At 37.0% G+C, this 25,672-nt stretch overlaps 1 protein-coding gene across 1 annotated transcript in view; it reads left to right on the top strand.

The window, feature by feature from the left end:
• The window catches only part of ELOVL4 (ELOVL fatty acid elongase 4), a 32,380-nt gene extending 7,883 nt beyond the window's left edge, over positions 1–24,497 (top strand). Inside the window, exons 2-6 of the mRNA XM_081140581.1 lie at positions 13,222–13,409; positions 14,577–14,657; positions 17,402–17,573; positions 18,618–18,745; positions 21,372–24,497. Coding sequence (XP_080996707.1) covers positions 13,222–13,409; positions 14,577–14,657; positions 17,402–17,573; positions 18,618–18,745; positions 21,372–21,644 — 842 coding nt within the window. The 3' untranslated portion in view covers positions 21,645–24,497. The remainder of the gene's footprint in view (positions 1–13,221; positions 13,410–14,576; positions 14,658–17,401; positions 17,574–18,617; positions 18,746–21,371) is intronic.
• The last annotated feature ends 1,175 nt before the right edge of the window (positions 24,498–25,672 follow it).

Below are 25,672 nucleotides of genomic sequence, written 5' to 3'. Positions count from 1 at the left end.
TGGGACATCAGTAATACTTTCAACAATAAAGATCAATTAAAAAAAACACAAATTTGCCTGGCCGGTCGTGGCTCAGTGGTTGAGCATTAACCTAGGATCCAGGAGATCGCGGTTTGATTCCCAGTCAGGGCACAAGCCTGGGTTGCGGGCTTGATCCCCAGTCGGGGTGTGCAGGAGGCAGCTGATTGATGACTGTCTCATCATTGATGTTTCTATCTCTCTCTTTCCCTCTCCCTTCCTCTCTCTGAAATCAACAAAGACATATTTTTAAAAAGCCCCCCAAAAAACAAATTTAACATATTATGTAATTAAATGATAGCAGCTCTAGAAGTTATCTTTATTCAGTGTTCAGTGGTAAATCAGCTGATCCTTTTATGTTTTTCAGTTTATAGAGAGCATGTGTAGCTGTTGCCTTAAAAAAAGCCCCAAGGGGCTAGAAAGTAGCAGATAACAAGGAAGACAACCTTGCCTTTGTATTTTGCTTTCCAGTTTTACCAAGAACTTCACAACAACTCTGGGAGATAGGCCTGGCAGGCAGTGTTATTTCCATGTGTGTGGAAGTCCCTGAGAGTCATAGAAGCTAAGTAACTTGCAGATGAACACTATATTGGAAATGGTCCTAAACAGGTCATTTTGTCTACCCATCACACTAGCCAAGCAGGAAAGCAATAATCAGCTCTCTGATCTATGTATCTTCTCTTATTTTACTTTATCTTTTTAAAAAATTCTTGCCCTAGGATATGTTTTTTATTGATTTGAGAGAGAGAGAAACATTGATTGGTTGCCTCCCGTATGCGCCCCAACCGGGGATTGAACCCACAATCTAGGTTTGTGCTCTGACTGGGAATTGAACCCACAAACATTTGGTGTATGGGAAGATGCTCCAGCCGAGCCACCCAGCCAGGACTATTTTACTTTATCTTAATTAGTATCTCATCTACATAGTATCACTATTTATAATACTAAATCTGAACAAAGTCAGTATTCTGCCAGAGATAAGCTAAAGAAAGACATCTGAAGTGCTCAAAGGGACTGTAAAGGCTGTTGGATGAGATTAAATTAAAAGGTGATATTTATTTATATAAATTTATGTGTGTATACTTCATATACGGATATATAATATAATTTACATATAAGATAGAAAAAGTGGCATTTAGCTTGAGAAGATGAAGTTGACCTCCCTATGAAGGAATAACTAGGATCTTCAAGAAAGAGAATTAGGAAAGTATTTGCCAAATTTCACTATACAAGAGCTAGAAACTATTGTTAATTAGAAGAATAATAAATTCAGGGTGCACAGTGTTTTATCCAGTGGGTATTCAGCTTATAGAAGTGTTAGCAAGAGAAGATTTTGAACAAAGTTACCACTGAAACACACATACACACTCCAATTGTATCTTCAGTCTTTCTTTGCTAGAGAGAAACACCATTTCCATTTTCTTAAAGCCTTAAGATCCTTGGAAGCACTAAGAGGGATGTTTCTATCTCTCTCTCCCTCTCCCTTCCTTTCTCTGAAATCAGTAGATATATTTTAAAAAAACCAAATTTACCATATTATGTAATTCAATGATAGCACCTCTAGAAATTATCTTTATTCAGTGTTCAGTGGTAAATCAGTTGATTGGCTCCCAGGATATGAGGCATTATTTTTGTTTATCAAATACATATTTATATCCCCCCCCACCTCTTCTTATACCACATCTCCCCCTACCTGGGCATTATGAACTGGCTTTTATGAATATGTCTTTTTTTTTAAGTTAAATATATCGGGACAGCATTGGTTAATAACATACAAGTTTCAAGTGTGTAATTCTACAATACATCATCTGTAGATTGCATTCTGTGCTCACCACCCAGAGTTTAATCTTTATTGTTCCTCCCCCTTCTCCTCTTGTCGTTTTTTAAAAACCACGAACTAGATATCATCTGCCCATGATGAAACTCACTGCTATTTATCGAGCTTCTGGTAGTGTAGGACCACATGGACTATAGAAGGCTGTGGTATGCAGTTTGTACGCCTTACCCTATGTAATGTTCATAGAATCCCTAACAGGTAGGTCGTATTTAACTACTCTGTGATGAAGAAATAGACTTAAAACTACACAGCTGGAACATAATGGAGCTGGGATTGAACCTTCTGATGTGAGTGACCTTTCCATGCAGCAAGGACAGCCTCCCTCTTCACCCAGCCAATACTGTTTCATTGCCCAGCGATAACAGTGAACGTTACTGAATGCAGGCACTGTGTCTAATGCTTTATATATATTATCACATTTAATTCTCATTTTCCTTTGACCAAGGCACTGTTATCCCCATTTTCCAAGTGAGTCAACAGTTTTGTCCTGGATTATCCATCTAGCACCTCCTTTCCCAAATTAAACTCCAGGGTAATCTGTCTTCAGCTTGAATCATATATTAATTCACTCACCTCATCTGTGTTTCTGTCTTTTCTCTTTTGCAGCCTCTGAATGCATCCTTACTCATCTGCTCTCTATGGGAAATGCTATCATTTCTCTCATTTTCTACCTTTATTACAATCTCTGTGTAGGCAAAGTTGGAACTAAAATTCTTTTTTTCTCTGCATTTTAGCTCCTCCGTTCATTGTTTTAGGCTCTTCAGCGACTGCTATACAACCGAGTTACATAAACACTCGCGCTCTTGCTCCAGCCCCGCGCTGGCCCGCTCTCAGCAGCCTGTCCCCGCAGGCTCTCCGACGGTTACCCGCGCCTTGCTGGCGAAGGCCCCCTTCCTTCCTGTCTGCCGGCAGCTCTCACCTCATCCTCATTTTGTAACCCAGTTTCTGCCTGGTCCACCTCTACCTTCTGCCAAAGCTGCCCTTTCCTGACACCCACCTGGGTGCCCTTCCAAGCTCAGCCATCATCTTTTTTCCTGTGTACCTGGGGAGTGAAGGAAGAAATGTCCCTGCTCAGCGCCCTGACTCAGTAGGAAAGTGATCAGACTCTCACTTACCCACCACTTTCAGAATCTGTGTTTTTTCCTAGAGTATATCTCAGGTCGCTTCCTGTCCCATTGTATTGAGTTATGTGAAGACTCTTTCTCCTCTACTTCTGCCGTTTGCACCTCACTGATGGCCAAGCTCTTACTTGGCTTGGAGAATACATTAAACATCATATTTTACATCAGAACCTAGAAGAGGCCTTATTGAGTTTATTTCTGTCATAGAAATAAGATCTTTCTCAAACTCTTCTTGACAGCAGTTATTTACATTTTGTTTTAAAAATTTCTTTTAACAAAGGGCTGACATACTAGGTATTGTTGTAGAGATACATGGAAGAGTAAGGGCCCGCATGACATGTACAGTCAACGGAGGACATGACCGCCTCCCTCAGAAAAAGACTGAGGTTTGCCTTTGAGGTGCTTTTAGTGCACAACGTGACAGTGAGTAACCGTTATTTTTGTGTAGCCAGTAAAGGCAAATGTATTTTTAACAATATAGTGATTAGTAGCCAAGTGTAAAAAAAAAAAAGGAGTTGATTTTCCTCTCTTGGTTCTAACTTACTAAAAGAAGATGAATAGTTTTCGAGAATAACGTGTCATATATACTTTCTGATGTCTTGAATATACCCCCGAAGCTACCAGTGTCTCTAGTTGTCTGTCAGACTTGTGTTTTGCTTGTGTTTATGGCAGGTGAAATAGACGTAGATGTTCGAAGAGAAAGAAGTGGCTGGTTTACTCAGATTCTAGGAAAAATGAACCAAGCTTTTATGACTCGGTTATATATTATATAAAGTAGGCCCATGTTTCTGAGCAGACTAGAACACTTCTTCATAGACTTTAATCTGTAAATCACTTGGGAATCATATTAAAATACAGATTTCTGGAGTGAGACCTGAGATTCTGCTAGCAAGCGTCCAGGAGTTGCTTTTCTGCTGGTGCATGGACCACACTTGGAATAGCAAGGGAATGGAGTATTCCTGATTTCTTTGATAATCTGCTACTCTATACCACTATGGAAAAAAAGAATTTAAAAATGTACTTCAGCTTTGGATTTTAAAATATACTTAAGAAGACCAAACAATGGCATGGATTTTTATAGAACATCTAGTTGTTGTTTTACCCCAGCAGGGACTGTGTATCTTTTAGAACCATATTGATCAATACCTGTTGCTCATTTTACCCTGAATCAAAAGGGCAGTTTAGAGATGCTCTGAATGTCTATTTTTATATAGTAGCAGTAACCATAATAATAATAATTTATTTTCTGGATACTTTGTCACCTTCATTCAGTCTGCTAGCCCTCAGCCATTTGCTTGGTGCATCCACTGTGCAAGCCTCTGTGGCTGTAGAGATAACGGATACAACCCCTGTCCAGTCTAGTGTGGGATACAATTAAGCAGACAATGACAGGACAGTTGCATGATATGACAGGTAAATCACAGTGTGCTTCAAAAGTTTGAAAAAAATACATATTTAATACTTTTAAGTACAAACAGAGTTAATGTTGGAGTAGCTTCCTACAGAGAGTTTTCAATTTGAGCCCTCTCAAAGCAACTCCGTGATTTGAGTAATCTTAATATTGCCCCATTTTGCATAGGAGGAAATTGTGGCTCAGAGAGTTTCAGGTTCACAGTCATTGAACTAGAGTTGGAGTCCAATTGTTCTTGCATCAGGTCCTGTTCCTTGCCCCTATGCCACACTCCCTCTGCTCCACGTGACTTCCCAAGTCCTCACCCCATAAAGATTATCTCCTACTTTAATCTAGTGCTCTTTCTTATTACTTCGAGGGATTTGGATGTTCTAAAAATTAAAAATTTCATCAGTTTTTTAGGGTGGGAGGAGATGATCAACTTAGACTAATTGGAGAAGAAAGTTCATGCGGACTGGTAGAAATCCTGGGTTCTAAAGAGCTTTAAAAGATATCAGCCTTTCAAAAAAAAGAGAAGGTTTATTAGAGATATTTAAGGAGGTTGCTTTAATAGACATAGTGGTCACTTGTGAAAAATTAATTATAGTTGTTTGCATATTAATAGAGGTTTCTAAAGGCCTTGGGTTATTTTATCACTTATCACGTCTGCTTTACATTTTCTTTAAAACAAGGTGTGTGTTTTAATGTATTAAAAAAAAGCTGGCTGCCCATCAAAATAATTCAAAATTCAGGGTTAGATTTGCTATGTATTTGCTCTCCTGAATAAATTATAAAATGTTCTGATTTCTCAGCTTAAGCTCTTCCCTTAAGATTTATTATTGACAGTGATTTTTCTTTAATTTGGTGTAACTCTTCTCTTGGAAGAGAGGAGAATAGAGTGGTTGGACTCTTGTCAATAACAATGATTATTGCCAGCACTTACTGAGCTCTTGCTCTGTATCAGATGCTGTACATACAGTATTTATTTCTCCCAGCAACCCCCCACCCCCACTTTATCATCCGTAAGGCCAGAGAGACCAAGTAACTTGCTCAGGTTTATTCAGCTGGTAGATGAGGGAGGGAGGGTTCAGGTGCTGGTGGTCTGACTGAGAGTCCGTACTGGGAACCTAGAGAACACCCCTAGGTCAGGAAGAAAAGGCCTCAGAGACATCAAAGGGCCCGACTTTCAGGGGGCGGGGCCCAGGCTATGAGTGGAGAAGGGGGCACTGACTGAGGTATCCACGGGTGCTAGGAGCTTTCACATTTAGCCAGCACACATCCACTCTGTGACATATTGCTTCCTCACTAAAAACAAAAGGACAGTTGATGCTCCGTCTATAGTGCTTGTTGCCCACCCATCATTTTGGAAAAGTTGTCTTCTCTTGGTCTCTGTGATGTCATTTTCTCTTCCGTCCTTCCTGGCTGCTCTGATGCCATTCCTCTCTCCCAGTCTTCCCATAAGTGTTCTCCAGGGTCCACCCCTTGCTCATTTTACTCTCATTCCGTGTGCTCTTCTCCCTGTGACTTCAAGCTCTGATGAGATTTTGATTGCCAAAGACTGCTATGCGTCTGCAGCTGAGAGCCTAGTGGATACCTCCTCCCAGGTGTCCCACAAGTACTTCATACACAAGATGTTTAAAAATTTACCTGATCATCTCCTTCCAGATCTATGCCACCAGCCAAACCAGAAATCTGGGTATAATCCCGAACTTCTACTCTCACCTCTTATGTCCCTATCAGTCACCAAGTCTATAGATTTTATTCTTGTAACTCTCATATCTGCCCATCTTTTCCATCACCAGTGCAGCTCCCTGAATCCAGGTTTCCATCATTTCTTGCAATACAGTGGTCTCCAAGTCTGGCTTCCCCATGAGAATCACCAGGAGCACTTTGAGATCATAGTGTTGGGTCCCACCCACAGGGATTTTGATTCAGTAGATCTGGGGTGGGGCCTAGGAATCTCCTTTTTTAACCAACAGATGATTCTTATCAGACTCTCTGAAGTCTGATCTAACCTATACATTTTCAGTAATTTCCTGCCATCTTTCCTTGTATATATCACCCATCTCAGGCCTGCTTGGTTGCTAAAATAAGTGTTTTATTTTTATTTTTTGCTTTTGGGCTATTTATACATATGGTTTTCTCTGCAAGAAGACCTCCCTCCTTATTTGCTTGATAAATTCCTCTTTTATTCTTCAAGAAACAATTCAAATGTTTGCTCTTGAAGTTCTTGTCTCCTCTCTCCTGTCTTTTTAAGACTAGCCTCTGATATTGCAGTCATTATCCCGAACAGCAATGGGTTTTTCATGTCTTCTCATCTAATAGATAATGAATTTTGAGAGGTCAGGGACCAAATAACCTTCCCCAAACCACTTAGATCAAAAGAGGTGGAGAGTCTGACTTGAAAATCTGTTCCATTTACCATGCTGTGGCTTTTAAGATACAAATCAGGTGAGGAATAAAAGCCTATTGGTGGATCATGGACACAGATAACAGTATGGTGATTACCAGAAGGAAGGGGGCGGTGGGGGCAGGTGGAAGAGGGTAAGTGAGAGATAAATGGTGAGGGAAGTAGACTACACTTTGGATGGTGAGTGCGCAATGCAATGTGCAGATGATGTATTTAGAATTGTATACTTGAAATTTACATAATTTTATGGACCAATGTAACCCCAATTAAATTCAATTTAAAAAAAACCTTTTGGTGGAGGATGTTTAAGGGAAGCCCCGCTTTAGATGGATGGTTTTACTTCCTATTTTTTAATAAAGGTATAATTTACACATAATAAAATTAACTCTAATTTTTAGTAAATAGTTTGTGAGTTTTGACACACATACAGTTGTATAAACATTACATGGCCTTTCATACGGGTAAAATTGTGTGATTGCTGAGCAAACTAATGTTTGTAAATAAATCATGAACTTGGCATGAACTTTATGAAGCAGTCAGAATGTTCTAAATAGAAACTTCTTCCCAAGAGAGAGTTAACCCTAAAGGGTCTGGAAGGGTTAAGATAATGTGTCTTAGGAATTCTTTTTTTTTTCCCCTTCAATTTTTAAAAAATTCATTTTTGAGGGAGGAAGGGAGACAGAGAGAGAGAAACATTGATGTGAGAGAGAAACATCGATTGGCTGCCCCCCATCCGTGCCCCCCCCCCCCAGTATGTGCCCTGACCAGGAATAAAGCCCGCCACCTTTTGGTGGACAGGAGGATGCTCCAACCCACTGAGCCACACTGGCCAGGGCATGTCTTGGTAATTCATGTTATTAAAATAAAGTCTCTTGCTCCTGAACTAGATTTGCTTTATTTAATATTTAGCTTTAGGTTTGCTTAAATTTACTTTAACACTAGGATAGGGAACTCATGACCAAAAAAAGACAGCTCTTTCTACTTATAGAAAGATCTAATAGTTAGAATTTTCTGAATTTAAGTGTAACTTAGGTCCCTAAAACTTCTCATTGGTTCTAATTCTATGCTCTGAAAATAGAAAATAAATCTAGTCTTTCTTTAGGTCCTTTAGTATGTGATGAAGTCTCTTTCTTTTTTCCAGGCTAGACATCCTTCGTCGTTTCCGACCACTCTTTGTGTCATGGTTCCCAAAGCATCCGTGGTCCTAGGCCAGGTCCGCCAGATGCAGCACCAAAGAAAGAGTGAAACTTGGTTTCTTTGAGTATCTCTTATTTTTTTCTTCTGCTAAGGGAACTTTTGTAGGTTTCTTATTTTCTTTTCCTTGAATTCTATCTTAAAATAATCATTTGCGCCTATAATTCAGAAGGAAATTGGGAAATTTTCTCCCTTAAAAGTTTTCCCCTTTTTATTGAATTTATTGGGGTGACACTAGTTAACAAAATTATACAGGTTTCAGGTGCGCAGTTCTACAACACATCATCTGTACACTGTTTTGCGTGTTCACCACCACAGGTCAAGTTTCCGACCATCACCATTTATCCCCCCATTCCCTCCTGCACCTCCCTCCACCCCTTTCTCTCCCCGGCAGTCACCACCTTGTTGTCCATGAGTTTTTTCTCCTTTTTTTCTCAACCTCTCAGAATTAATGGGCATGGTGACTGAGTGGCACTGCAGTAGCTGCCAGGATGCATGAGGCTCTTGCTCCACTTTCTTGGGCAAGTCTCTGGACCTTTCTGAATCTCATTTTTAAGATAAAGGGATCATTTCTAAATCTAAAGCTCTACACCTCTAAGTTTAGATGAAGGTTTACATGAAAGACTTAAAATTATCAATAGGCTAAAAATAAAAGCAAAATCACTAAGACATGAAGGCATAAGCATATTAATAAACCTATTAATAGTATAAAGTATAAAAGTGAGGCAAACAATTTGACAAACAAATCAACTAGCGTCCGTTTATATTTGTGCTGTATTGATCCTCTCCGAAAAAAGCTTTTAAAGTACAGAATTCCCCAGGATGTTACATCAAAGCCATTTGAGTCTTGATGTTCCTTGATGGTAGAATTTGACTCTAGTGGTGGCAGGAGGGACAGCATTGCATTTTTTAATAGAATTGCTCCCCCCCAATAAATTCATGGCATTGCATCCCACCCATAACTGTGTAGGATTAGGATATTGACAACATACTAGGAATATTTTTTCTTTTACTCTAATATGCATAATCTACTTTTGGCTTCAGTGAATTTAAATGAATAGGGCACTTAATTTGCAATTTATCTTTAAAATATGTTACCTGCCTCCCCCCCCAAAAAAAGCAATTCAGAGAAAAAGAAATCAGACTTGTGGTTACCAGAGTTGGAGGGTGAGAGAAGGGGGAATTGTAAGAAGGTGGTCAAAAGGTACAGACTTTCAGTTATAAGATACGTAAGTACTAGGGAGACAATGTGTAGCACGTGTGTGACACTTAGGAAAATTAAGAGAGTAAATCCTAGGAGTTCTCATCAAGAGGAGACATTTTTTTCCTTTTTCTTCTTTTTATGTTATCTGTATGAGGAGATGGATGTTAGCTTCTCTTATTGTGTTAATCATTTCACATTATATGTAAATCAAACCATCACGCTGTATTCCTTAAACTTATAGTGACATAGGTCACACATCTTTCTTAGAAGGAAAGGCAACATATAAAAAGTTATTTAAACATTTGAGTTAATGAAAGACTGAATACTTCTTTTTTTAAAATGTATTTTTATTGTTGACACTATTACAGATGTCCCCCATTTTCTCCCCTCTTTGCCCACCACCTTCCAGCCCCACTCCCTCCTCCGGCCTTCACCACACTGTTGTCTGTGACCATGGGCTATGCATGTATGTTCTTTGGCTAATCTCTTCACTTTCTTGATAATTCATTATTTTAAGGTAATATAAATTACATAAAGCTTCAGTATTCATGATTCTCCTTGATTGTTCTAATCCCTTATTATATATTTATCTATTTTTGGTTCAAGACTTGAAGGAACCTGTTAGTAATGGTGAATTTTTCTACCATTGTATGACACTATTGTGATGCGCTCAGTCTTTCTTTTTAGTGGAAAAGGGAACATGTCGAAGAAGCATAGGATATTTGAATGGTGTCAGAAGTACTAAAGGAAATAGTAATGCAAGTAAATTCAGAAGAACACAAATAACTGCAAAGACATGGAGAAATTTCATGGAAATATCATAGGATGGGAATGGCTATGCTGTTGTTCAGGTCCCTGACAATTACTACAACTTCCATAATCATTATTGGAAGTGGGACTTTTGAGAGCTGGAAGGGCTAATTTGAGAAGGATCTGGTGTGAAATGTGGCCTTTTCTAGGCAGAACTCAGGGTTTGTCAAGTGGTCCCTGCATGAATGTGTGACTTGCGTTGTTAAGACAGAGAAGTAAGGGCATTGCCCTTTTCCCTGGAGAGAGCAGTGCACAGTGCTGAGCCTTACAGAGTGCCACACATGTACTCACTCAGTACCGGGCAAAGTGCTGCTGGTTTTAGGTTAAAGCTGTGTGCCGACGTAGAGGGGGTCTGGGAGGAGCTGTAGGAAGGGGTTGCTGTACACTGAAGAAACCTGGAGTATCAGTGAATGGACACTTGGAGTTCACTGAAGGGATAGAGAATAAAGGACTAACAGGAAAAGAAAACCCACTCCTCATTTACTCATCAAATAAATGTTTAGGCACCTTGATAGACCTTGCAATATAGAAATGAAAGACCCAGCCCCTGCCTTCAGGGAGATTACATTTTAAAGTAAGGTCACTGAACAGTGTGGTGAGCGCTCCAATGAAACAGAAACATGTGCAGGTACTCTGGCAGTGCAAACTGGGTCCCCTGGTCAGTGAAAATTTTAAAAAGCAACAATTTTCAGAAATTAAAAAAGAAACTTAAGGGATCATCTGGTTTCCTGGTACTCAAAAGGTAGACCATGGAATATTAGCAGAACCTGATCATTTGGAGCTTTCTAGAAAATGCAGAATCTTCCCCAGATGGGCTACACCTCAAACCTACTGAGTAAGAACCTGCTTTTTAACAATCCCCCCAGGCGACTCTTTCTTTCATTAAGGCTCTAAAAGCACTAATCTAATTTAGCTTTCTATCAGGTTTTATAGATGAAGGACATGAAGACATTGTGCCCTGTGCACAGTAGCAGAGCTGGCACTAAAACTCTGTTTACTGATAGAGTCTTACTTGATTTCTCTGATATCTATTAGTTTTATCTATGCCCCTCCCCCTTTCTACTCTTCCGTTGGCCTCTGTTAGTGCTTCTTATTGTCAGAGCTTCAGCTCTTACTCTTCTCTCTTTCTTTCCCTCCCCCTCCCCCTCTCCCTCCCTCTCCCTCTCCCCTTAGTCTTCTCTTTAAATTTTTCTGTCGAATGAGAGAATGGTACAGCTTACCCACAGTACACATCAAAGAGAGCAAATTTTTATTTATTCTTGATTTCAGGGAAATTTTTGGACCTATTTCTCTAATTTTTTTTACTTGCTGCTCAGAACTTCCTTTAAAGTCAGTAGGAATTCTGTGTGTGGTAAGCGTGAGAAATAATCTATGATGTTAGAAATGAGAACCTCTGTACAGATGAATTTACCTTCCTTGCTTTGTTAAAAGGTTATTCCTTAAAGGAGTCCTTTGCTCTTCGTATCGTTCTCGTGGAACACACATGCCTGCCCTCCCGTCTGTGGGTGGGAGGAGCAGACCACGGCAACTCCTTCAGTGACCTCAAGTAGAGAGAGCATTAAGGTTTTAGGAGATTTGTGTTCATTTTTTTCCTATAATGCAGAAAAATAAAGATCTAAGTAGATAAATACCACCATGTTTTAAGGGGGCCTTTGTTCTAGAAAAATATGGTCGTAGTAGGATAATATGACAACATTAAAGAAAAGTGAACAGTCACTGAAAGGACCATAGTGACACAACGCCTTCAAAGCCACGTCCTCCCTCCTTGTGAGAGATTTACTCTCTCCTGTCTTTTTAAGTATTCTAGTTTATTTTAACTCTGGAATACTTTTTGATTTAAGTGAGAGAACCGTAATTTCCATGAATAGATAGATAATAGGCCTCCTATAAACTATGAAATAAAATCAGTTTTCTTGTTCTCATATGTGTTTTTCTTTCAAGTCACTATTCCACCTTTTCAACAACTCTGATTTTATAGAAACCATAGCTGTTATGTTACTTCCTGACTTTGGAGGCTATGTGATTAAATATTGTTCTACTTGTGTTTCATGTCTTGGATCTTATTTTCTGCTGCCAGTATATAGAAACAGATTAATTTATTTTTAAGTAAAGTATTTTGAGACATAATTATCTAACCCAGAGCTATTTTGCATATATAGTTTTAGTAAAATGGACAGTTTAAACAGGGGACATTGTAATGAGCAAGTAAATTATATTTTGGTTAGGTTTAGGAACTGGCTGAAAGGTAGAAATTTTTTTTTTTTACTATTAAAAAAATATATAATATTCCTGAAAATGGAACATAGAAATGTTCTGCATTTCCAAGAATAAACTAGATAACCTTTTAAATGCTGTTTAGCTTTTAGATAAAATTGAATTTCCATATCTTCTTACACTGTATTAGAAAATTAATTTTTGTTAACCTCATATTTCATTTTCATGCTTCTCTTAGAAGTGTTTTATTTGTGGCAGAACTGTTGTAAAGTTGAATCATGGATGCATATTTAAATATTAAGGACACTTTATTCATTTTAAATGAAATAATGTGTTATATTTTATATGTATATATTTACACAAATGTAAGGTAAATGATTTACAGCTTTAGAGAAAAGCACATAAGTTGGTTATGTTTATGGGTAAAAGAAATAGACTTATGTTCTCAAGGAAAAAGTTAGAAAAATGTCTTGAGTGTGATGATTACCATTTAAGTAAATTACAGAACTGTAATGATTTCTACCTTAATCCCCCAAACATAACTGTACTTTTATCTTCGGTATTCAGAAATATCCCTGGAAATGGCTCTCATTGCCCCACACCTCTTCAGTTTACTAATTCTTTCCTGTCCAAACTGCACTGATAAATTTTACAGGTTTAATATGGAAGACAAATTTCTCCTTAAAATATTTATTTTTAGCCTATGAAGTCTCTCATTAACTTTTCATCTCCTTCCACGTTTGTTCTATATTTTTAGTGAGCTATATTTCTTGTCTTTGTTCTCTAGGTTCTCTGCATAACATAAGGTGTGCCATATGTAACAAAACTTCACTTTCAAAAGCTGCTCATGAGAAGCGGTCTTGTTTCTTTGGGTTTTATGCCATGTATTTTTGTTGGGACTCAAAGGACAATAATCTGTTTTTGGTTAAATTAGGAAAACTAAGTTGAAACATAATTCCTGGTAAATTCATGTTATAAAACACATTGCTTAATGAATTTTCTGTTACTTTGTTGTCTTTGTAGATAAACGTGTGGAAAATTGGCCTCTCATGCAGTCCCCATGGCCTACGCTCTGTATAAGTACTCTCTATCTCCTGTTCGTGTGGCTGGGCCCAAAGTGGATGAAGGCCCGAGAACCTTTTCAGTTGCGCTTGGTGCTCATTGTCTATAATTTTGGGATGGTTTTGCTTAACCTTTTTATCTTCAGAGAGGTAGGTTTACTTAAACTCACTTTATAATTCCCCCAAATTATTGGAAATTAAAAAATGAGAATATGTAAAACCATCATTGTAACATTGTACCCCAATGTTAGTTACTCTAAAAGTAAATTTTATATTATTGACATTTTTCATTTTTAGATTAAAAAAAAAATAAAACATAAGGTATAGGACAGGTGTTTAAAATGGAATTTTGAAGCATACAGACTGGATTCTAAAGTAACCCTTATGAACTGTTCTGATATTGGAAGTTATTGAACTTCTCGTAGACTCATTTCCCCATAAAATGGAGAAAACACCTACCTTCTAGGGTATTAGAGATACCAGTGAGGTAACTTTGGCATAGTGTTTAGCACATATTAAGCACTCAGTAAATAGTTGCACATACTTATTTAATTCTTACTCAGCAGTTTCAGGTTTGTAACTGTTTAAAATATGCAGATGTAAAATGCCAATTTCAAATTAAATCTTATTGTATAATGTCATTGTATTTTGGATTGGAGGTAAAATGAGTTCACTGTTATACAATTGTTGCTACTAATCATTGTATACTTTTCTGGGCACCAGCAAATTCTCCAGGACATTTTGAAGGGAAATCCTAAAGGCTAGATTGACACAGCCTTTTTTTTGAATTAAGAGTGAAAGGAATTTGTTTCCCAAAAGACTCTTCATTAACATTCTATATGAATGCAGAGAACTAGACTGGTGATGCTAGGAAAAGAAATAGTACCCTCTTTTAAAACACACACACAAATCTTCTTTAATTGACAGCTTAGGCTACAGAATCTCAACTTGGTAAAAAACTTTATTTGGTACTTTTATCTAATTTGTTAGATACAAACCACTCTGGATCAAGAATAAAAATCACTGCAACTCTTAGATCTGAGTTTGGTCAGTCAAACTTTCTCTTAATATTATGAAGTAGATAGAATTGATCTCAGTCTAAAAGTTACATGTGATTTTTAATTTAGATTGCAATTTTAGAATAAATTGACACTGGAAATTTTAAATATTCCAACACAGTGAATGTTTAAAGCAGTTGACATTTTTTAGATAATACTGCTTTTAAAAATAATTTCAAAGATTGCATATTATGTTTAGTGTTTTTAAATGCTCTGTCTATTAAAACTTTACTCCAAATATTATTCCCTTTTTTTCCAGTTATTCATGGGATCATATAAAGCAGGATATAGCTATATTTGCCAGAGTGTGGATTATTCTGATAATGTTAATGAAGTCAGGGTAAGTACATTAAAAATACTCTTAATCAGTCAAAGTGGATCTAATTTTATAGTTCCCAGTCTATGGAAAACATACTTTTAGATAGTGGTAAAAGTATACTGAATTGTTTTGAGTCAGTAAAGCAAGGTTTTTTTTGTTTTTTAAGTACATAATTTTTTAATTACCTCCAGTGTTGCTATTTGGTATGTAAGAGTAAACATGTGTTGGGTTATTAAAATGCAGTACTTGAAAAAAGTTCCATGTTTAATGTAAAGATATTTTAGATTTTGGTTGTTTTTGGTCAAGAACAGAAATTCATAAAGAGACTCTAATTTTTGTTCAGAAAGTCTGAGGAGAAAGAAATATTTTATAAACCGTAATAATGTTTGGTAAATTAAGTATAGCATAATTTGTATAGGTATAGACTCAGTTTTTATTATATTTGCAGCAAAATAAACCAATAATAATAGAATGCTATCATATTTTACTTTCCAGTCACTTACATTAATAAAATTACCATTTTACTCAAGTGGAAGAAACAATAAATTATTAACTACTCTTGTATACTGTGGTTCATATTAAAAATGATCTATACATAAAACATGTACTTGTATATGTTTTATGTTACATGTAGCATATATAGCAATAATATAGTATTTAGTAGCTTCCCTTGAAAAAATAGCTTTTTGACATAAGGGTTGGATAATATAAATAGCAATATTCATCAAGACCCAAGGTCAAACTGCTTTAATGTACTTACCGTGATATGTCCATGTCTTCATGTCCCTATTTGAAGACTTAAGTGCCGATGGAAAAAAAATCATCCCTTTGGTTGTCATATTAATTTTATTCATTCAATATTTGTGTACTAAACATCAATCATATGCAGATAGCGTGAGGGGCCCTGGGAACACAGGTGGAAGAGACAGGAGACCCCTGCCTTTATGGAGCTGACATTCTAGCGAAGGGTGAGAGAGGCAAGTAGTCATGTAAACAAATGGTTAACAAGAAAATAAGACCTGTGGTGTGACTGAGAGGGAATGAGGGGAGTACTCTATTTAGATTTGCTGGCTAGGAAAAATTTTTTTCTGATAACCGTATTGTCAGAGACCCTCCTCAGTAGACAGCTGACTTCTGTGGTCTTGCTTGGTTTGGGGGATGGGGAAAGGAAAGTGTTTAATTTGCTTTCTTTCAGGGGCGCACTTAGAGAAACCCTTTGGGTGAAACAACAGGCCAATATTTTTAGGATAAACCTTTAAAAAGACTGCTCTGGTCTTTGTGAACCTACCCTCCTGGCATGCATAACTTCAAAAAATTAGCTATTGTGAGAACGGTAATCGGGGAGGAGAGAACCTGAGATTCGCAACAGACTGCATGTGAAATTTTTCTCCCTCTCTCTTCTCCTCTTAATATTAGATGTAGTAGAATAAATATTTTACTCAGGGACTTGTTTTTGTATTTGTTGTCATGTAGCCAAGAACTATCACTTTTCACTTTCTGTAGCTATTCAGAGATATCTAATGCAGTTTACACATGAAAGATAGGAATTATTATTACTATTCATAAATTGTGGCTAATTTAGAGGCCCAGATTGGGGTGGGGGGATAAGACATTATCTCTTACTTTCTGGATAAAGTTTATTATGCCAGAATGGTTACTTTATTTTAAAGTACTAAGATAATAGTGAATATTAAATATTGGGTTGCTGTGAGTAGTTAACTATTTCAAGCCTATTTTCAACCATATTATTACTCACACAAATTCAGTAAATCAAGATTTTATTTTCTCTTTTGTCCACACTTAATATAATTTTGTTTTCCAAACGAAACAAACAAAAAAACCCATGCTATCCAACAGGTGCAGGGATAAAATGTGGAAAGCATCTATCGACTAAAATATCTCAGCCTGTCTATGAATGAATCTGTCAGACCCCTGACACACACAGGTTTATTCAGTTATGTGCTGCCTTTTTGTTATTTATACATAGGGCACATATCATAGAAAATACTTGACATAAAAAGTTGAGTTTAGGTTACTATTATAGTAGAATTCCTGTAAAATATTTTAAAACATACATACAGAGGTCACCTCTCACTAGCTTCTTGGCTCCTTAATCTCAGCATGTGTAGTAATCTTTCTTTACCATCTGGTGTCTTAATTAGAGCCCAGGAAAAGAAAAGACTTACTCATGTGAGCAGGATTATATTTATGACCTAGGAAATGGTGGTTGTTTCTGTTTATTTATTTCAGCCTATCATTTTAAACATTTTATTACCTAATGCAGACTTCTATGATTAGGTACTTGGCTGCACGTGTTAAAGTGAGAGAACGAGACAGGCACTAACAGAGACCAGTTGCTATCCATAAACATATTTACAGGAATATGAGGTATAATGTAGGCTAAGCATGAACAACTGAAGTACCTTTACAAAGTAAATACCTCAGTTTCTCTCCCAAATTGAAAAACATAGCAGTGTGAATGTGTTCACAGTTCTGTATTCAGCAGTTTGGCACTACAGGGACCCAGCTGTGTAACATGAAATGTTTTCTATATTGTTGGTACAGAGTAGATACAGACTTGGACTCTTGACTTTCTCATCCCCCCCCCCCCCATATGGATAGATGCCTAGATTTCACACCTACTTAGGCAAAAATGGTTTCATGCTCCATACATCTTGGGTAGTGAAATTTTTTTTGGACTTATATACAATGAGTAGAATACCATATGGTAGTGTCAATAACATGCTTTTTCTTTCTTTTTACAGATAGCTGCTGCTCTGTGGTGGTACTTTGTGTCTAAAGGAATTGAGTATTTGGACACAGTGTTTTTTATCCTAAGAAAGAAAAACAACCAAGTCTCTTTCCTTCATGTATATCATCACTGTACAATGTTTACGTTGTGGTGGATTGGAATTAAGTGGGTCGCAGGGGGGCAAGGTGAGCATTTCCAGAAACATATCTGCATGTATTAAATTATGTAAATATGTTGGATGGAAAGTAATGAGAACCTGGGAATTTGAGTTGGTCTATAACTTGCTTTCATGATTAATTATTTTTGTGTTAATTTCATTTTAAAGAAATTTGAAGAAAGTAAAGCTTTAGCTTTTTGCCTGTGACTACTTTAACACCTAAAGACTTGCCCCAGAGATGAGCATAAAGTAATCCTATATGTAGAAAATACTATTTTGACGGGGAACAGTTCTAGTGGTTCTCATCCAAAGGAGACCAATATATAACTTCTCAGTCTGAAGGCTCCATCTCCAGTCCAAGTCCAGAGCCCACTCCTGCTCTAAAATAGGCCTTAAATCAGCCTGTTGGTTCTTACTCAAAGGAAATTATATGTAGTCTTGTTGATGTTAAAGCTAATCTGAATTCATAGTTTGTCTATAGCTTTCCAAATGCCTGTAGATTGAAGATGATTTGCATTTTTGAGCTGGAAGTAGACCATTCCTCTGATGGGGACCCATGGTACAAGTCATTATAGTACAGTTCACCATTTAAATGCCTACTTTCCATTTTAAAGTATTTAGAAGCCTAAGAAATATATATATATTTTAAGATAATGTACATTGGCACATCTAAAGGCAATGATGAGACACAAATTTACTTAAACCATTATATGTACCATGACTCCCCCCCACCCAAGAATAATAGGATGACAAGTAATATAGGCAATAGTTCTGTATTAGGGCCTACTTAAACCACTGAAGTACCCATTTGAAAGCTCACTACTTTGAAAGTCCTTTGTATTTGAAGAACATCCATTTTTTTAGATGTTACAAGCTTGAGTGTAAACTTTAAAAATGCCTGGCATGATCTGAAGAGAAGGCTTTTCCAATAGTACTGTTTTACAACTTTTATTCCTAATCTTTACTCAAGGTTAAGTGTTAGAAAATAAAGTGAACTTATTTATTTCATGTCCAAATGGTTTATTGCCTCATAACATTTTTTCTGTGTTTTGTAATTACCTCTTTTCTAAAGCATTCTTTGGAGCCCAGCTGAATTCCTTCATCCATGTGATTATGTACTCATACTACGGGTTAACTGCATTCGGCCCATGGATTCAGAAGTATCTTTGGTGGAAACGATACCTGACCATTTTACAGCTGGTGGGTGAAATGCTTCTAAACTTTCTTCTAGTGCAACACTGAAAATGTTTGAGTTTATTAATTGTAAAGTGCTGAGTGATTTTTTACAATTTTCCATTATAAATTCAAGTCTCTCTATGCTCCAGCTGTGGGAGTTGAGGCTGCTTGGCTCTGAGCTACCTGTTCATAGGCCTACTGGTTACAGCCACTTGCCTTTTGAATGTCTTTAAAAGGCTAGGCTAGTGCCCGGCCGGGCGTGGCTCAGCAGTTGAGCATTGACCTAGGTAGGATCCAGGAGATCGCAGTTGGATTCCTGGTCAGGGCACATGCCCGAGTTGCGGGCTCCCTCCCCAGTCAAGGGCGTGTAGGAGGCAGCGATCAATGACGACTCATCATTGATGTTTCAACTCTCCCTCTCCTCCTCCCTTCCTCTCTCTGAAATCGATAAAGATGTATTTAAAAAAAAAATCTGTGAAGTGGATGAGTAAAACCTAAGCACACCACAAAGTACAGACTCATATATGACTAGAAAAATAACATCTTTCTCAGGTGTTCTTTTAAATTTTTACTTAAAATATTATTATTTCTCTTCATCCTGTTTGCTTTTCCATTTTTTTCAGTTCTTGTTCATAGATCCAATACATACATTTAGAATAAAAGTTGAAGAAAAGGCATAGAGCCAAGGAAGGGTTGAGGTAAAGGAAGGGAACAAGGAGTGAAGAACTCTTCTTAATTCTGCAGGAAGTCCTTGAAGAGCAAAGCTAGGTATTTTCAATTGGCCAGTCTTTAGAGAAGACAGTTTTCAGCGCACACCCCAGTAGGACCTCATATAGCATTTGGGTGCTTCAGTTTAACATTCAGAGCTAGGCAGTCACCTAGTAATCAAACTGGAAACCCAAACCAACCTGGTAGCTATTCTTTAAGCCTTGGAATTTATTATAATTTGCTTTAATCATAGCATGCACAATTTTATCAGTGGAATCACATTTGGAAATATGTCCATCTCTGTTTTAAGTTGCTAAACAGCTGGCTAACCAAACAGGAAACACAACTTTTGGGGAGTGCTGGGTGTGAAGGATTCATTTGTAATTAAAATGCTATAGGAAGCTTCCTTCAGTTTTTGTGTAAGCTGTTTATACAGTTTGTGTAATTCATTTCTCTTAGTAATTTAGTAAATGGTTCCAAGAAAATGAAGAGATGACAAAAATCACATGAACTATTGATACCTATTTTGTTGGACAATGCCATACTCAGCCACACCCACAGACACACCCTTTGTCTGTGATGCAGATTCTAAGAACCATTGTGAAATCAAAAGTTCTGAAAACCTGGATTTGCCATGGAAAATTTTAAAAGTTTTTAGTGTGATATAAATCTGGGGGTTACCTGGAATAAATTATTTTAATAATATTTAATATAATAACACTAATACTGTATCCTTAAATGAGAAACCACAATTGTCCATTCCAAATAGGATGTTAATTTATGAAGGGTAGTGTATTTCCAGGCCAGTAGTTCTTACTTACAACAGTTAATCATGTAAGTTAAACTTGTAAAAACTCAACACTCGTTAACACTGTGAAATTCTTAATTTTTATTTTGAGAACCATCAATTTATTAATATATTAGAATTTAAGCTGATTTGCTTCACCTTAATTAAAAGCATCTTAATTTGGTTTTTCTTCATTTAAAAACTCTTCAAGTTGAAAGTGATTTTCTCTTTTTGCACTTATTCTCAACTACCTACTAAATTTTACCAAAGATCTTAGTTTTTAAAGCAGGGGTGGGGAACATTTTTTCTGCCAGGGGCCATTTGGATATTTATAACTTCATTTGAGAGCCATACAAAATTATCAACTTAAAAATTAGCCTGCTATATTTTGTCAAACAATGAACTCGTCCCTAATGTGATGGCTGGAACTATTACTCTTTGGTGAGGCCTTGGCAGGGCCAGACCAAATGATTTTGCAGGCTGTACATGGCCTGTGGGCCGGACATACCCCACCCCTGTTTTAAAGGATAGTGTTAATTCAAATGCCTATTACCTGTCTGCTGTTCTGTAAGAAGTTCATTTTTAAAAGTACATATACCAGCTGCTGACAATTTTGTGGAAAGAAGTCAGTCTAAAATGTGGGAGCAACACAAAAATTGAAGAGCCTCCAATACTATTACTTTACTGTCTTAGGCCACTGATATTCCCTCTCATTAGGTAATTTATTCAGCATTATCCAACAGATATTCATTGAGTCTGGACACTGTGCCAAAGACTCAAGAATCATCATAGCAGCACAGGGTCCTGCCCTTTAGCATTACATACTAGCGGAAAGATGGGCAATCCAGACGTCACCACATACAAAAGACAATTTCAGATAGCTATAATTCTTATAAAGACAAAAACCCCACACAAAACAAAAGCTCTTTGGTTAATGGGACTGAGAGGGCCAGTGGGTGGAGGAGGCATTTTAGTTCTAGTCATCAGGGAACCTTGTGGAGGAGATGGCATTTGAGCAGCTACCTGGATGACAAGGAGCCAGGCGTGGGAGCCAGAGAACCATGAACCTCTGGGCCATGTGGCAGAATTTGGGCCTATTGTAGCTCTCTAGGAGATTCTGAAGTCGTTTCCCATGCCTTCGCTTCTGTCTTTCAGGTTCAGTTCTTCGTGACCATTGGGCACACGGCGCTGTCCCTGTACACGGACTGCCCCTTCCCCAAGTGGATGCACTGGGCCCTGATCGCCTACACCATCAGCTTCATATTCCTCTTCCTCAACTTCTACGCTCGGACATACAATGAGCCTAAAAAGTCAAAAACTGGAAAAACAGCTGTGAATGGTATTTCAACCAATGGTGTGAACAAATCAGAAAAACTGGTGATAGAAAATGGAAAAAAGCAGAAAAATGGAAAACCAAAAGGAGAGTAAATTGAACTGGGTCTTAACTGTTGTTGACAGTGAGGAAGCTCCCGTTTCAGATAAAATTTCAGGGAAAACAAGCAAATGAGGGTTTGGGGTGGGGAGAAAAAGGCAAATGTGCTCCTATGTATTAGTGACCTTTAGGTTGAGCAAAGTGTTAAATGCGGTACCCAGATGTTTTATTTATGAAGTTTTTATTTTAAACATTTTTTTTTATTAGCTTTGATGTTGTCCAGACCAAAGCAGCTGTTATGTGACTGGATGCTCTCCCTCTGTTCACATCATTGTCTAACGCATGAGATTTCTCATGTATCTAATATGCAGTCATTCTTCAGTCTGATGATCACAGAAACACAGTCTTTATGAGTTTTTTGGCTGAATTACTAATTACCTACTGATTAAGATCAATCACCTTACATTTTCTGGTCCAAAGCTGGAAATGCAGATGCTTTAAAATTTGCGTATTTGAATTCATTTACTGACTGGAGTGGCTGAATCTCTCCACCTCTAGTCTGAATATACCCTTTTGGTTGTAATTACATTAAAAATATCTGATGATCTCTGTAGACTTTTAGAGGCCTGATGATGATGGTGTTGGTGAAAATAAGAAAGAATTACAGTAAAATCCTGTCCGGCGACCCAAAGGTCATCAGGACTTGTGGCACAAATCACTGTGGGAAACAGTTTTTGTGATGAAAAAGCAGCCTTTTAATACTTTTATTACTATCAGAAATACATTATGAAAATTAAGATTATTGTCTGATTGGAATGTGAAACAACTCATGTCTTTATTGGTAACATCATGAAATGGTTACATTAATGTGCTGTTAGGCGACAGTATGTTGATTTTTATCAGCCTTTTAATGTTTTGATTTGCAGCTGTTACTTTTTCATATGTGGAAATATACCTACCTCTTCTGTTGGAAAGAACATTTAAAATTAAATAAATTTTAATTAAAAAAATCAAGGAGTCCTCTAATGTAAGTTTTAATATTGATTTTCAAATCCACTAGTTTTTTTGTTTGTTTTCTGTTTTGGGTTTTTTTGGGGGTTTTTTTTGCTTTTTTACAAATACATACACCAAATTTTTCTGTGAAACTATTCTTCTCTTTCAATGTGTTTAATTTTGGAGTGATATTTCCCTTGTGACAGAGTTGCAAGATCTTATTTATTAACTAGATATGAAGTGTAAACCCATTTTGGTGCAATATTCTTGACTCCTTGGTGCTAAAGATCATTAAATTCAGTGCTTGATTGTTACAAGGTGTTGTTAAGACACAAAACGAATAAAAGTGAGAGTAGTCAGAACCAGAAAGTTAAATTTGCTACTTACAAATGAAGTATTTCTTGTAATATAAATGAACAGCTGAAAATTCACTAAGGAAGAGAAGTTGTACAGTGTCTTATTACATAGGTTAAATTGTTAGGGGTGTTGCACTGGAATCATTATGGGAAGAGAAAATGTAACCTCCCCCTCAAAAGAAAAGCATGAATATTTCTAAGTATCTCAAGATGTCAAAACTGCATGTGCAGGATATATGCTGTTTGTGCAGACCACCTATTTCAGAATATTTGTAAATTATAAAATATTTATTGTGCATTCAAATTTCACACTTTTCCCCCAAAAGGCATGCAGTTATGAGAATTACAGAAAATTTGCAATACATATATTAGTTTGGTCTTAGGGGATTCAACACCTGTGTTTTTGCTGCTCAGTGTGTAATGACTAAAGATTTGTAAATCTTTGTGAACGTTCTGTACTGGTTCCCCAGAGCTATTCATTCTCTGCTACCTGATTTCAGCACAATAAATATACTGCTGTGGGAAAAATGACATTTTTGTTAATCAGTTTATTATAATGTAAACTACCTGCTAGATGCGTATTTATTTGATTCAGTTGTTAACGTTCCTAATTCTGCTGCCAATTTCTAATGCAGAAAAGAAATGAAGCTAGAACTCGGGTGTCTACAATTTCTGGTAAAATTTTATTTTTTTAATGGTAGCATAGTTTTACTGTAAAAATTAGTTGCCTATGGAAGAGCTTTTGGATCCGGACACAAAACATATTTTCTTTTAAATTATTCTTACATTTGTCATTTCAAATGTAAGCTTTAATAACACTTTTTAATTCTTTGCACTTCTTTTTGTGCCAAAAATGAAGTGAGGGAGCTCTTGTGTTCTTATGTTTAAATCATTCAGTTCTCACTCTACCTTAAGGTTCTTTAGCACAGATGATTTTAAGATGTTACAAATATAACATTGTCTAGTAGCTTTCATGATATCTCTGCCATCACGCTAAGTTGCATGCCTAGTACCCCAAAATCAGGAAGATTGCATCCTCTCTTTGGTGAAACTTTGTCACTAACTACAGAAATGTTTTATTACATAGAAAACAGAGATTCTATTAAATATTCGCAATGAGCAGAAATACCTGAGGCATGTGACAGTGCACTGGAGTTGATGACTATAGCTCTCTTTTTTTCTCTTTCCTGTGTTACTCTTGACTCTGTTTTGCTGATGGACACTGACTGGTGACTAATTTCAGTATTATTGTTATTAATTTAGTCCTTTCCTCTCTTTCCACGCACTCTCTAGGCTTTCAAAACTCTTTCATATGGATTATTATATTCACAGTTTAGAGCATGGACTATTGCCATGTTTTGTAGTTTATTGGAAATATTTTAATTTACAGGTTTCTTTCATATATGTAACTCAGTTTCCCTGTAAATAAGAAAGAAACTAAAAGTGGAAGTGATTTTTGCTGTCCTGTCCATTTGATGATATGACAATTTAGGCATTGCGTATTAACTATTGGTGCCGAACTCTTGAATCTCACCTTCATTAAAATGCGACATCAAGCTGAGCTGTTTTCACTCTCTGCTCTTTCCTCATCGCAGCCTCAACCCCAGGCAGCTGTATTCACAGCTGTCCTTATTGAGAAAAAGGTGACTGCAGATGTGCAGGATGGGCACTCAGCACAGACCCTGGGGACTTAGACTTAGGATCCCGCTGGATGGTGATAGGCCCACAGAGTTGAGAGGCACCGTAATGCTGAGGCACATACACAGGAGCCCAGCATCTTAGCAGAAACTAGAAAATCCGTGTCATGAGAGTGGTCACCTGCCACTCTGCATGCAAGCAGATGACATCTGAACGGGAAGTATAGTTGTGAAATGGAAGAGAAATAGAAACAGATTTGTTTCCAACTCTACAAATCATGCAAGTATTAGAAGTTGGTTTGCCTAATATAAAGTATGGAGGAAAGGCACAGCTGTGAATTGAAAGGCACAGCTTTTAATTTTATTATTATTTTTTAAAGTTTTAAAAATAGCAGGATGGAATATAACTCTGCATTCCTGAAGGGGATTCAGAGATCTAAATTAAAAATTATAATTGACATATAGAACCACTACCAGATGAAGACAGATTGTAGAATATATATCACTAAAAGAGCCTTGTCACTTATGAAGAAGGTGGCCAAAACTGTCTTTAGATGATTGATTAATAGGAATTTTCGGTAGGCAAGGGATGATCTGAATTACTCCATGGAGCTCTTCTAGACTTACAGGTCTAGGTTTCGCTATATCCTTTGAGAAATCAAACTTTTTTTTACTGGCTAAAAAATAAATAAAACCTAGGTCTTCTTTTTCCTTTGTCTTTTTCATTTTACCACATCAAGTCGTGTTCACATGTTTACATGTGAACAAATTTTCCTTCATACCTTCATTGCTTGGAGATCCATCTGGTCTTAAATAGAAATTGAACTAGAATTTTATTTTCCCCCATTCTGATTGGTGAGGTTTTCCCAGGGAATGTGTCCTTCAAGTATTTCCTTTGAGAATGAATACATACTGAAACACATCACTTGATATCTATCTACCTAATTGCAATAATCTAATGCAGCTATCAGAAGGGTCACACTGTACGTGAACATATACAGAGAGTCAATGTCCAAATTAAAAGCCATTCTAAAACTAAAAGTCTTGGAAGGTTTATGTAATACAGACATTTCTAAAAAGATAGGGTCTTGAAATTAT

The sequence above is a fragment of the Miniopterus schreibersii genome (assembly GCF_964146895.1).
Source record: "Miniopterus schreibersii genome assembly, chromosome: 6".
NCBI lineage: Eukaryota > Metazoa > Chordata > Mammalia > Chiroptera > Miniopteridae > Miniopterus > Miniopterus schreibersii.
This window is presented reverse-complemented; position numbering and strand designations above follow the sequence as displayed.